Source organism: Spermophilus citellus (genome assembly GCF_964194105.1).
Source record: "Spermophilus citellus genome assembly, chromosome: 3".
Lineage (NCBI taxonomy): Eukaryota > Metazoa > Chordata > Mammalia > Rodentia > Sciuridae > Spermophilus > Spermophilus citellus.
Genome location: NC_138184.1, coordinates 114,102,960 through 114,115,574, shown reverse-complemented (window position 1 = coordinate 114,115,574; position 12,615 = coordinate 114,102,960). Strand labels below are relative to the sequence as shown.

The window sequence follows — 12,615 nt, the reverse complement described above, 5'->3', positions numbered from 1 at the left end:
GAACTGACGTCAGCCAGCCTTGTGACCAGCCAGCTGCTGTTTCCACACTCATGTTAGAAATGAGGCTCAGAGAGGAGAAGTTGCTGGCTCGGGGTCACACAGCTGGAGAACGGTCAAGCCGAGGACACACCTGCGTCTGTCCAAGCTGCACCCCCCTAGGACATGCCTGCGGCATTTCCCAAGCCCAGTCTGGGAGCGTTCCTGGTGGGAACCTTGAACGCCGGGTTCGGTTCCCAGAGAGGGAGTTCACAGAGGAGGGAAGGGGCGGCGCCTGCAGACCCCCGGGACCTGCTTAGGTCTCCAGATCAGAGCACGTGGCGCTCCCGTGATGATGGGCGTGTGGTGACAAATGTGTGCCTGACTTACTTTTGCGCTCAGATCACAGAGCTCCTCTCGCCAACCCTGGGACTGTGGGGCAGATCAGTCTGTCCGCGGGTCTCTGTGCAGTCAGGAGGAGAGAGCCACTGCTCATCTGTCATCCCAGCAGCTCAGGAGGCTGAGGCAGGAGGATCGTGAGTTCAAGGCCAGCCTCAGCCACAGCAAGGCCCTAAGCAGCTCAGTGAGACCCTGTCTCTAAATAAAACACAAAACAGGGCTGGGGAGGGGGCTCAGTGGGTAAGCACCCTGGGGTTCAACCCCCAGGAAAAAAAAAAGAAGAGACTGGGGGTGCTGGTGGAGGAACCCTGCACACTGTTTTACCATAAACTTGTTTGTAATAAGTAGAGGAGTCCACTCAACATGGCCATCGGATGCGCAGTGGGTATCAGTGCCAAGGGGCACGTACCGCACCCGACTGTAGGTGCTACACTTCTTTCATTTTGTGGTGGTACTGGGAATTGGACCCACCACTGAGCTACATCCTAAACCTTCTTTAAAAATTCGAGACCATGTCTTGCTGAGTAGTCGGCCTCAAACTTGTGGTCCTCCTGCCTCACACTCCGGTGTCCTAGGAATCATGGGCTTGCGCCCTGACGTTGCCATGGCGAGGGCTGGGGAGCGGTGACCTCAGCTCCGCTGTAGGTTTACAGGTCGCCGTCACGTCTGTGCCCTGCTGTTGGGTCTCCGAGCCCCACTGTTGACCTAAAGGCCCTTATGTTTGGGGACAGGCACTTTGCCGTCCAGGGCCCCCTGAAGCGCAGTGAAGAGTAAGGACCCCCCAAAGGGGAGGAACTGACGGGCCCAGCAGGGCCTGTGCAGAGCACCGTGTCAGGCCGTCTGTACCAGGGGCACAGGTGTCACCTGGCATCCGGACAGGACCTGGCACAGGGCGGCTCTGCCCCCGCCACACCCACGGCGCTGCTCTGGTCAGCAGAGCAGGACTCGGGCCCAGGCGGGGGGACCCCTCGCGGGTGCTCAGCGCCTCTGACCACTTCCTGGCGGAGGAGTGGAGACAGGATTCTGTGGCCAGAGGGCGTGAGGACGGAAGTCGTTTCCTGTTCACCTGGTTCACTGGGCAGAAGCTCCGTGCTCCTCTTCGAAGACCCACAGGGGCTGCGCCAGGTACAGGGGTGCCGGGGTCGGAGCCGGCCCCCACCCGAGCAGCGCCTCCCCAGGGCACACAGCCTCTGCGCCTGTGTGAGGCGGGTCCAGGGAGCGTGGCAGAGCCTGGGCTGCGGTGTCAGGCAGACCCGGGCTCCAGCTGAGGCCCAGGTACTTAGCAGCTGAGTGACCTCCGACAAAGTGCTTCACCTCTCTGAGCCAAATAAGGCTAAGGATCATTCCTAACCCCTGTGGTGGTGTTAGCACCAACACGTGCAGAACTTCCCGGCACACACACGCCTGCCTGCTCCAGGCCTTAGGCACCTGCAGGCTGGCTTTCTGGAATTCTCCACGACTCTCTTACTCACCCCAGACTGGCTGCCTGGGTCCTCCCCATGGTCCTTCTGAGACGGGCCCAGATCAGCCTGCAGGGTGCGTGCTGCCTGAGCCTGTCCATGGTGTTGGCAGGGAGCTGGCCAGCCACAGCCGAGGACAGGCCCCCGCTTGCCCTCTGGGCGCATTAAGTCGCTTCCCTGGAACTCAGCTACATGTGTGCAGAAAGTCTCCCTCGGGCCTCTCGGGCTCCGCCAGCAGAGTAGAGGGTGGAATAGGTGTCTCCTCCGTCCTCGCCCGTGTGACACTGACGATATGCCCAGGTTAAATGCCAACGTGTGTGGACCTTGCAAGTCCCGAGGAAGCGTGGCTGGGAGGAGGGTGTGCAGGCAGAGCCTCCCAGACTGCCCCAGCCTCGAAGGAGGGACCCTGCATGTGATCTCCCTGCTCCTCACGTCCCCGGGGGAGAGAGTCTGGGTGGCACTGGGGTTGGGGGGAGGCCACCCTCAGGAGCGGGGGCTCTGGAGAGAAAGCAGTGCTGATTTTCTTCTTGGCGTCCAGACCAGCCTGCTGTGTGGCCTTGGGCAGGTTGTCTGACCTCTCTGAGCTCCAGGAAGTGGATGGTTAATAGGGTCAGTGCCCATAAGTGTAAGCTAAGGCCTCTTGGGCAGTAGGCCAGCAGCCTGCTCCGCTCCCCTGCCCCCAGAGCAACTCCACGTGCTCTTCATGCCCCGCGTCCAGAGTCTCGGAATCACTGTCCCCTTCTCTCACATCCTGGGGATCAGAGGTCACCGGTCCCCGGGAAGCTCCAGCCTCCCAGCTCTGCAAAGGCAAGGTGTGGGGTGTGGTGTGGAGCCCGGGTGGCCCTGCAGCGTGGGCTGTCACCGTGGCAGAGGGGGAGTCTGGGAGCTGCTCCGGGGAGGACGCAGGGCCGGGCTGAGCTGGGCACATGGGCACTTTGCAAGTGCGGGGCCTGCGTCCTCGGCTGGCCTCGTGTGCTGGCACTGCCCCCTCCCGCACCCGGCCACTGGTTTCCTGGGAGCCCCGTTAGGGCTGAGCCTGGAGCAGCGAGGCGGGTTCAGAAAGGAACAGTTCCCAGCCATCCTCGGGCCTCTTCCCCGCTGGGAGTGCCCCCTCTGTGGTGTGTCCCTCGGAGCCCCCAGCTGCCCCCGCTGGAGTGTCCGCAGCATGACAGGAGCGGCCCTCGTCACCCTGATGTCTGACCAGCAGGAGTGGAGCCTGGTGCGTAGTAGGTGCTGAGCAGACAATCGTGGGTACCGCGTCTCAAGCCTCTTGCCTGCCCCCTCCCTAGTGCCCTCAGCGGGCAGCCCTGGGTCAGGGGGCAGCCCTGGGCTGGCTGCAGGAGCCAGTAATCCCCATCCAGGAGCCGGTGACACCACAGCACATGGCGTCTCGCGTTTGGAAACTGGCTTCTTGTAGTCACATCCATCGTCCCCTGGAGCCGCAACCTCCTCACTTACCAAACCCACTGAGAACCTCCCCCCTGCAGGCTGCTGCCCCAGGCAGCGTGGCTTTCTCCCCTCCCCTGGACCCCAGAAACAGCTCCTCCTGGCCCTGGCCACGTTTCCGGTGCCTGAACCCTGTGCGCACCTCCGAGGAGGTATTGTTGTCCTCCTCATGTCACACAGATGGGGAAATAGGCTGAGAGACAGGCTCAGAGACGTCAAGCAATGTACCAGGGACACACAGCAAGAGACATAGGTTTGGTGGTAAATATACAGTGGTGTTTAATAAATGCTGATGACCTCCTATCAGAAGAGGAGGGTTTGTTGGCCCCCACCCCTGCTTGTCACCTTTCCTGCGTGAGCGCAGTCCAACAGAGCCTTGCTGTGACAGGGACCTCCCAGAGCCAGGGTCATCTGACTCTGTGTCCCGCGGCAGCTCTTAGGTGTGGAAGCTCTTAGGTGCTGCAACTGCAGGGCCTCCTCTCCTCCCTCCTTCTCCCAATGACAAAGCGTCTAGCTGTCCCTTGGCACACAGGGCTGGTTCTGGGACACCCCGCCTCACCGTTGGTGCCCACACCCGCGGGGGCTCAGGTTCTCGGGTTTGCAGTGACCCTGGGCACACCCTCCAGTGGCCTCGGAGCGGCCTCTCCATCCTTCTGACGCCTGTGCCCCGTGAGGGCCACTCCGCACCTGGGGGGCATCTTCCTGAAGGGAGGGACCCTCGTGCTCGGCACAGGCGTGACTTTTTTCCCAAATATCCCCTCGGAGGTCGGTTGAGTCTGGGACACGGAGCCCCCGAGGCAGAGGGCTGGACGCACAGAGCACGCTTGGCTCCAGGGCCACCGGGCTGGGCTGGGCTGGACGCAGCGTGTCGCCTGCCAACTCCCGCTCCAGATCTGTGCTGTCCCGTGCAGTGGCCCCTGGCCACCTGCAGCTTCTGGCCACTCAGAAGCGAGGCTGACTGTCTGTCCCAGGCTGGACTTGGGTCTCAGTTTCCACCGGCTGCTGGTGGGACCCGCCCGCGTCTCTGAGAGTCCCAAGGCCCTGGCCAGCCGTCCCCAGGGGAGGGGTGGCCGTGGCCGTGGGAACCCCAGGCTGGCGGGCGCCACAGGCTCACTGGCATTTCAAGGGCCGCTGAGGGCAGCTGGGCCGCTGCCATCTGCCTCCGGAAGAGCTTCAAGTGCATGGCCCCGTGAGCTCCCTTTGTTCCAGGGGCGCAGCCGGGAGCAGCGGCTGTCCACGTCCAGGGGCGCAGGCCTGAGCCGCTGCAGTTGGTGGGGGGCTGGCCGTGGCTGTAGACCCTCCTCTCTGCTGGTGCTAGGTGTGCTAACTGTTCTGGGGCTTCAGGAACAGGTGAGGAGTGGGCAGATCAGAGGGAGGACAGGGAGAGGCCAAGAGCAACTTCCAGCCAGATTCTTTGTCTTCTTTTTCTTTTTGGTGGCGGGGGTGGGGGTACCAGAGATTGAACCCAGGGCACCCGACCACTGAGCCCCATCCCAGCCCTGTTCTGTTCTGTATTTTATTTAGAGACAGGGTCTCACTGAGGGCCTCGCTGTTGCTGAGGCTGGCTTTGAACTTGCAATCCTTCTGCCTCAGCCTCCCGAGCTGCTGGGTGACAGGTGTGGACCACCGTGCCCGGCTTGGGCCAGTGTGTTTCTGTGGTGGCTGATATCATCATCATCGTTGCTGGTGTTTGTAAGTGCTTGCTGTTGTCTTGCCCGAGCTTCCCAAGAACCCCTTTTACAGCATGGGAAAACTGAGGCTCTGCGGAGGGATGAGCTGCTCAGTGTAGGCGCTGTCCAGCTTGAGGTCACCTGCCCCGAGAACAGAGCTGGGCTCAGGGAGTCTGGAAAGCCACTTCCCCTCGTGAGCCTCAGGGGTCCCGTCTGTTCACTGGGGACAGGTGGGAACTAGACTAAACGTTGTTCCCACCCCGAGGAGCCAGGACGCAGCCCAGAGGTGCAGGTGCGGGTCCCCTGGGTCTCATGGGAGCCAGGGCCTGGCTGTGCCCCAGGATCCTCGTGGCCGCAGCCTTGTTCCTGTGAGGTGGCGGAAAGTGGGCCCCGCGTCTCAGCTCGGGGTGGGGAAGCTGGTTGGTGTCATGTTTTGTTTTGGTTTTTTTAATCTGTAAAATTGGGAACAATGTCCTTTCTTCTTCTCAGGGTTAAAATGCCACAAGGTCCTCTTCTAGTAGGCATTTGGTTAGTGTTGGGTGGTAGTAGCAGGACTTTGGCCAACCCCAGGGAGCACCATATTCGTCACAGGCTGGTACACAGTATCTTTGGAGTTGTGCAGTGCACAGCCCTATCCACTGTGCCCAGAAGCCCCGGGTGATAGGGTCTCGCCGTGATCGTTGCTTATTGCCATACTCACTTTTCCTGGCCTCCAAACTCCTAAGAGAACAGAGAGGCCTACCTGCCAGCCACCTGGGGCCCACTGAGGCCATAGTACTCTTGGTCCACACGCCTCTGCTCATGGAGTAAGCCAGTTTGTTCTCCATAGGAGCGGGTGACCCTGGCTGCAGCATCTTCCAGAGTCCCTTCCACAAATGTCACTTCCGGGTGCCTCAGAGCCTGAAAGCCCCTCTGCCTCCCCCAGGGGCCGGGCCCCGCTCCTCGTCGCCTGTCCCTGACGTTGCATCTCCTTTGCCTCCGCAGGGCTGTGCCGGCAGGAAGCCTTGGTGAGCAGGCGCGCGGGCTGGGCCCCAAGGATGACAGCGCCCAGGAGAGGTGAGTGCATCCCGAGGGTGCCCCAGGGAGAGCCCGGCCCAGCGTCCTCTACATCTGGCCTCTAGCCTCAGCCTCCATTATCACCCGGCCAGCCACACTCCCCGGCCAGCTCCCTCTCTGTCCAGCCAGCTGGCCAGAAATCCAGTATGAGAAACAGGGGTCACCATCAGCACAGAGAGAGCAGTCCTCTGCCCTCCTGTCTCTGGAAGATGGCACAGAGGAGGCCACATGTCCATGGGCAGGGGGCACCAGCAGAATCCCAGCCGCCCCACGGCCCCTGCTGCCCGTGCCTTCCAAGTCCCTGTGCAAGACTTCCTTGACCCTCGAGAACAAGTTATCATTATTCCTTTTTCTTGGGAGGAAGAACCACTCAGAGAGAGTTGCAGCTGGGGCGCCAGTGGCTTTTCAAGCCGTCTCCCAGGTCTTTGCTGCCTCTAGTCACATCCACTCTGCCCTCGTGGACCTGGTTTCTCCCAGAGGACCTTGTCCCATCAAGGCCTGCCACTCTGGCTGTGTGACCTTGGATAACTTGCTTCACCTCTCTGAGCGCCGATGGTGCATGGAAAACCCTTGGCGAGTGTGCGCTCTAAAAATGTAAAAGCAAAGCTCAGAGCTTTTACCAGATGTAAACTATGGAAGCCAGATGGACTGTACGAAGCAAAACTGGCCAGTTGAGAAGGTCTTCCTGGTCCTGTGTCTGTCCTCTCCCAGGACTTTTCCTTGCGACTTACTATCTAAATCTCCAACCCCCAAATAGGCTCATGAGTAAACACACACACACACGCACACACACACGCACGCGCGGGCTTGCACACTTATCCACCCTTTCTAGAAGCACTTTCAGTTTCCAGCTCACCTCCATCTCCATCTGTCACCTGGCGCAGTCACTGTTCTTGTTCAGCTAAGGGCTGACTGACAGCTCCCCGGGACTCCCGCACCGCCTCGCACCAAGCGTCAGAATTTTCATCTCAGCTCTAAGGGGAGAGTCTCACTGATCCCTGGAAGGAGGTGAGGGCCCCGCGAGGGAATTCTGGGTGGCCTCAGGTCCTGTCCAGCCTGCCTTCCCCTGGCAAGTGGCCCTGGAGTTAGCTGTGCCGGTTGTGGACCTTGAATCGAGGCCACCAGGGAACCCCTGGCGTCGTCAGCAGGATGGAACACGTAACCCCGTTTTTCCGGAGGAGAAGGAGAGCCTGCGATGGGCCTTTGATTTATCGGCCACGTGTGGTCCCCTCCTAGCCGCTAAGGTCTGCCAGTCCTCCTGTTTGTTTTGCAGAAGAAGAGACTGTGGTTCAGAGTGGGGAAGTGACTCTCCCAGAGCCCACAGCTGTTCTGTTCCAGGCCTGGGGCTTCATAGCCTGGGCTCCTGCCCCAGTATTTATTTTCCATTTGCAGCCCACAGAGAAGGCGCAGGCAGCCCGTGCCCTTGGGGGTCAACTGGCCCAGCTGCAGAGAGGTCCTTTGGTGCTTTTGAGTTGAAGCTCACACCCAAAAAAGAATGCCCTCCCCGCCACCTCCCCCAGGTCCTCCGTGGTTCCTAGTTCGCTAAGCTGTCCCCGGGCACGCTGTGTTTTTTCCTTAGTGGACTTAAGAAGTGGCTGTGCCCTGCGGGGGAAACCTTCTTTACTCTCCACCTAAATGTTTCCCCTGCACTGGTCAGAGTTCAGGGAGAGGCCAGTCTCCTGCAGAAGGCCTCTGTCACTGCTTGGGGGACCTGTCACTCCGTACAAGGTGCCAGCAGACCCAGGAGTCTGAGGCTGCATTTCTCACCTCCATAGGCCAACTTCTGGTACAAATAGGTGCTCATTAAAAGCTGGAATCACCGAATAGCCAGGGATCGCAGGAGAAGGCGTGAGTAGGCTCTGGGAAGCTGCTTCTATGCCACCTTGGATGCCTGCCAGGTGGAGGGTCCTGACCGTCCTCAGTGGCCCTCTCAGGCTGACACTTTGGGGCCCATTTTACAGATGAGCTCAGAGCAGTTAAGTCTGTTGCCCCACCTCACACAGCCAGGAAGGGGCCAAGCTGGGATTCCAGCCCAGGCCCCCCGACTCTGAATGTCCTGGGACCCAGGCTTGACCTTGATTGTGGAAAGGGATGGGAGGGGCAGATGGGGAAACCATCACGGAGCCTCCTGACTGGCCCTGGCCTCCACTGTGCCCTGCAGGCCCCCTCTGGCTGCTGCCCGCCCACACCTCCAGTCCTGCCCTCCAGCCCGCAGCTCCCCTGAGACTTCCCTCCACCCACTCCCACCGCAGGGCCTTGGCACGCTCTGTTCCTCTGCCTGGAACCCCTGGGCAGAGCATGGTCATCTGGATTGAAGGCCAGGCCTACTGGGCCGGGTGTGAGCTTGGGTCCTGCTCGGCAGCTCCCCAGACTCACAGGTGGGGCAGCCCCTCTGGTCCTAGTTTCCCCTCCCTAAGATGGGGATTCCATGGCATGCACCTGGCCGGGTCCAGGCCCTGCCCAGTCCAGAAGGGTTTAGTGAGCAGCTCCTAGATGCACAGCCCTGTGCACAGCTGGGGGATACATAGCCTTGGACAGAGGTGACAGGAGGCCCTGCACCCTGGGACCAGAGGTGCTGGGAGTGTGTGGTCATATTCTGGGAGTAAATATTGCAGTTTTGATAGTAAATTTTATTGGGGGGAGAGTACCAGGGATTGAACCCAGGGGCCCTCACCCACTGAGCCCGGTCTCCAGCCCTATTTTGCATTTTATTTAGAGACAGGGTCTCCCTGAGCTGCTTAAGGCCTCGCTGTGGCTGAGGATGGCCCTGAACTCGCGATCCTCCTGCCTCAGTCTTCCCAGCCGCTGGGGTAACAGGCATGGGCCACCTGCGCGCCACAGTAACCCTTACAGAGGTCCTCACTGCCTACCTGCAGGTGGAGACAGCGGGAATGTCGGGAAGTGGAGAAGGGAGGATTGGAGTCCAGGCAGTCAGGCCCGGACTTTTGGGTCCTTTTGGGTCCTTTTGGGTCCGTGGGCTCCCTCAGGGTGACAGCTCTTCCCGTGAGCGAGGAGAACCCAGCGGGGCTTAGGAGTTCTGTCTTAGGTCCTGGCGCCGCGTTGAGAGCCACCACTTGTAGTGCCCCTCTCTCCCCAGATGCAGGCTCTGCGGGCCCCAGGCTGACCTGGCGCTGACGGTGGTGCCCCTCTCTCCCCAGATGCAGGCTCTGCGGGCCGCAGGCTGACCTGGCGCTGAAGCGGCCCCCCAGGCCCGGCCTGCCCCGCCCGCGGCCCAGCATGCGCCTGTCGGTGCGCCGGGCGCTGGTGGCGGCGGGCTGCGCGCTGGCCCTGGTGCTGGCCGTGCAGCTGGGCCAGCAGGCGCTGGAGTGCCGCGCGGTGCTGGCCGGTCGGCGCAGCCCGCCGCGGGCCATGAGGCGGGAGCAGGAGGAGCTGGTGATGGTGGGCGCCGACCGCGTGGAGTACCGCTACGGCCGGGCCATGCCGCTCATCTTCGTGGGCGGGGTGCCCCGCAGCGGCACCACGCTGATGCGCGCCATGCTGGACGCACACCCCGAGGTGCGCTGCGGCGAGGAGACGCGCATCATCCCGCGCGTGCTGGCCATGCGCCAGTCCTGGTCCAAGTCGGGCCGCGAGAAGCTGCGGCTGGACGAGGCGGGCGTGACGGACGAGGTGCTGGACGCCGCCATGCAGGCCTTCATCCTGGAGGTGATCGCCAAGCACGGCGAGCCGGCGCGCGTGCTGTGCAACAAGGACCCCTTCACGCTCAAGTCCTCCGTCTACCTGTCGCGCCTCTTCCCCAACTCCAAGTTCCTCCTGATGGTGCGGGACGGCCGCGCGTCCGTGCACTCCATGATCACGCGCAAGGTCACCATCGCGGGCTTCGACCTCAGCAGCTACCGGGACTGCCTGACCAAGTGGAACAAGGCCATCGAGGTGATGTACTCCCAGTGCATGGAGGTGGGCAGGGACAAGTGCCTGCCCGTGTACTACGAGCAGCTGGTGCTGCACCCGCGCCGCTCCCTCAAGCTCATCCTGGACTTCCTGGGCATCGCCTGGAGCGATGCTGTGCTACACCACGAAGACCTCATCGGCAAGCCGGGCGGCGTCTCCCTGTCCAAGTGAGTGCAGCCCCGAGCCCCTCCAGGGTGCCAGGCGGGAAGGTGGCTCTGCCTCTCCTGAGCTGTGTGGCCTTGGGCAAGTCTCTGCACCTCCCTGAGCCTCAGCCCCTCTGTTACAGTGATGGAAGATCTGGCTAAGAGCAGAGCCTTGCCCTGGATCTCCCACCTCGGTAACTCTGACATTGACTAGGTTGCCCTGGCTCTCAGCCCTTTTCATTCTCAAAAAAGAAAAAGAAAAAAAGGAGGTGTGGGGGACAATCACTCTTTTTTCCCAGGAGAATCAGCAAACTTTATTATGCTTTGTACTGGGGCACTAAGGAATAGGCCAGGCACGGTAAGGACACAGGTTCTAGAACCAGGCTGCCTGGGTTCAAACCCCAGCTCTGCCACCTCCTGGCTGTGTGACCTTGGACAAGTGACTCAACCTCTCTGCGTTTCTGTTCACTCACCTGTAACAGTATCATCTGTCTTGCAGCCACCTGTGAGCATGTGAGAGGTTAAGACACGTTGGGTACTGTCATGAGCCTCACTGTCACTACCATTCAGTCAGTGCCTGCGAGGTGTCAACATTACATGAAGCCCCCAACAGGCCTAGTCTCCTTTGATCCCCATGGGCAGGATTTGGGAACTACCCTGATCCCCGTCTATGTGGATGGCAGAGAGAAGTTACAGGCCCGCGGGCACACAGCCAGCGACCCTGGGCTGGGATGGAACCCAGGTCTACTGGCTGGTCCCTGCTGGCTCTGTCCCCACTGCTCTAGGGTCTGGAACCGAGCTGGAGGCTTGCAGCAACTTCTCAGGTGCAGTGGGTGCCCGTGAGCCAGGGGCTCCGCTGGTTGGAGCAGGGCTGGGATTTTGTAGGTGATGGGATACAAAGATCAGATCGCCACAGGAGTACTGTTTATTGTAGAGAATCAGGAATATGCAACAAACAGAAAGGTCTTCCTGTGTCTGTTGGTCCTTTTTAGGGCAGACAACTGGAATCCTGTTGAATACGTTCTTCTTTTCTGCTTATATCTGGGACCACTTACCCATGGCACCCAGAACTGTTGTGTCATCCTTTTGAATGGCTGAGTAATATTCCACTATAGATGACATGTTCTGTGTAACATCCCCTATTGTTGGGTACTTCGGTTAGTCCCAGTCTTATTGATGTTATCAAGCATCATTCCTATTCATGTTCTGGGATGTATCTGAGTTAGTTCCATACCCTAAAGTCCTGCAGACATGAAGATCCAAGCAAACGCCATGTGCAGTCTCTGGCATCCTGGTTGGTCCACAGGCCAAAGGAAGGTTCTTCCCTCCAGCCCACACCCTCACCTTCCTCGTCTCTCTCTGCTCCCAGTCCTGCCTTCCTTTTGCTACATCTTTCTGTCCTCTTCCTCACACCATCTCTTAGTTGGGGTGGAAGCATCTAGAAAAGTGCCTTTGATCCTATGGGTTCCCCACCCCCCATCCCACAAGGCCTTGGAATTGTAACTGGTGACATCTTTGTGTTCTGATGACTTGGCAGACCTAGAGAGTCAGGAGCGTGTAGGAGATAATGGTTGGGCTATTATAAGAGCAAAAAATTGAGAACAACCTGAGTGTTCATCTTCAGGGGTGGGGGCAGAATAAGCTGTGGCTTGTTCCGACTGTGGAATGCTACTTAGCCAGTAAAAAGAATGAAGCATCAGGTGAAAAATAAGTTGTAGAGCAATACATATGCATTGGTCATTTCTATTTTAAAAACAGCAAACAAAAATCATAATTTTCCCCTGTGTGTCAGAGAGAGCTAAACTGTATTGATAACCATATACTCTATTAAGAACTAACTTTGTATCAATTCATTTATTCTTCAGAATAGCGCAGTGAGGTGCGTACTATTATTATTCCCATTTATGAATGAGGAAATTGAGGTTCAGAAAGGTGCGGTAACTCTGCCAAGGCCACACAGCCATTGTTGATACAGCCAACATTTGAACTATAAGTCTGGCCCTGAGTCAGCTCTTAACCATTCTATTTAAAAGTTCAGAGAAAGAATTGAAAGGGTGTGCTCCAAATAGCTAAGACTAGCACCGGTATGAGGCTCTGACTGGGGGCATTTTTAGCTTTACCATTAGTGTTCGATCTTTTTATTATTATTATTATTTTATTTTTTTATTTAAGGAAAAAATACCCGTATTAGTCATAGACATAAACATTAATTTTTTTTATTTAAAGTCAGAGAAAGGCTGGGGATGCATCTCGGTAGTGCTTGCAGAGCATGTGTAAGGCCTCATGGTTCAACCCTCAGCAATGCAAAAACAAACAAATAAATAAATAGATGTTAGAGAGGTCAAGGAAGCAGGATTTATGCACCAATAGTATGCACTGCTGTTTTCTTCCGCCTCCCACCACACACCCTGCCCCATTGCACAGAGAGGTGTGAGGCCACGGGTCTCACCTGCAGGCTCGCAGTTGAGGGGCAGAGGTGGCCGTGAGCCCAGCCCTCTCACCCTTTCCCCAGAGTGGCCGAGCAGGGCACCTGCCCCTGCCCTGACCAGACTG

General features: G+C 58.8%; 1 protein-coding gene across 3 annotated transcripts in view; it reads left to right on the top strand.

The window, feature by feature from the left end:
• The window catches only part of TPST2 (tyrosylprotein sulfotransferase 2), a 42,678-nt gene that overhangs the window by 20,451 nt on the left and 9,612 nt on the right, over window positions 1–12,615 (top strand). Inside the window, exons 1-4 of one of the 3 annotated variants that reach the window (XM_081287199.1) lie at window positions 4,496–4,631; window positions 4,806–4,973; window positions 5,936–6,007; window positions 9,166–10,086. In XM_081287199.1, the coding sequence (XP_081143325.1) occupies window positions 9,245–10,086 (842 nt within the window). In that variant the 5' untranslated portion in view covers window positions 4,496–4,631; window positions 4,806–4,973; window positions 5,936–6,007; window positions 9,166–9,244. Of the gene's footprint in view, window positions 1–4,493; window positions 4,632–4,805; window positions 4,974–5,935; window positions 6,008–9,165; window positions 10,087–12,615 lie in introns of those variants that run through there. The other 2 variants (XM_081287200.1, XM_081287201.1) reach the window with 2 other exon arrangements.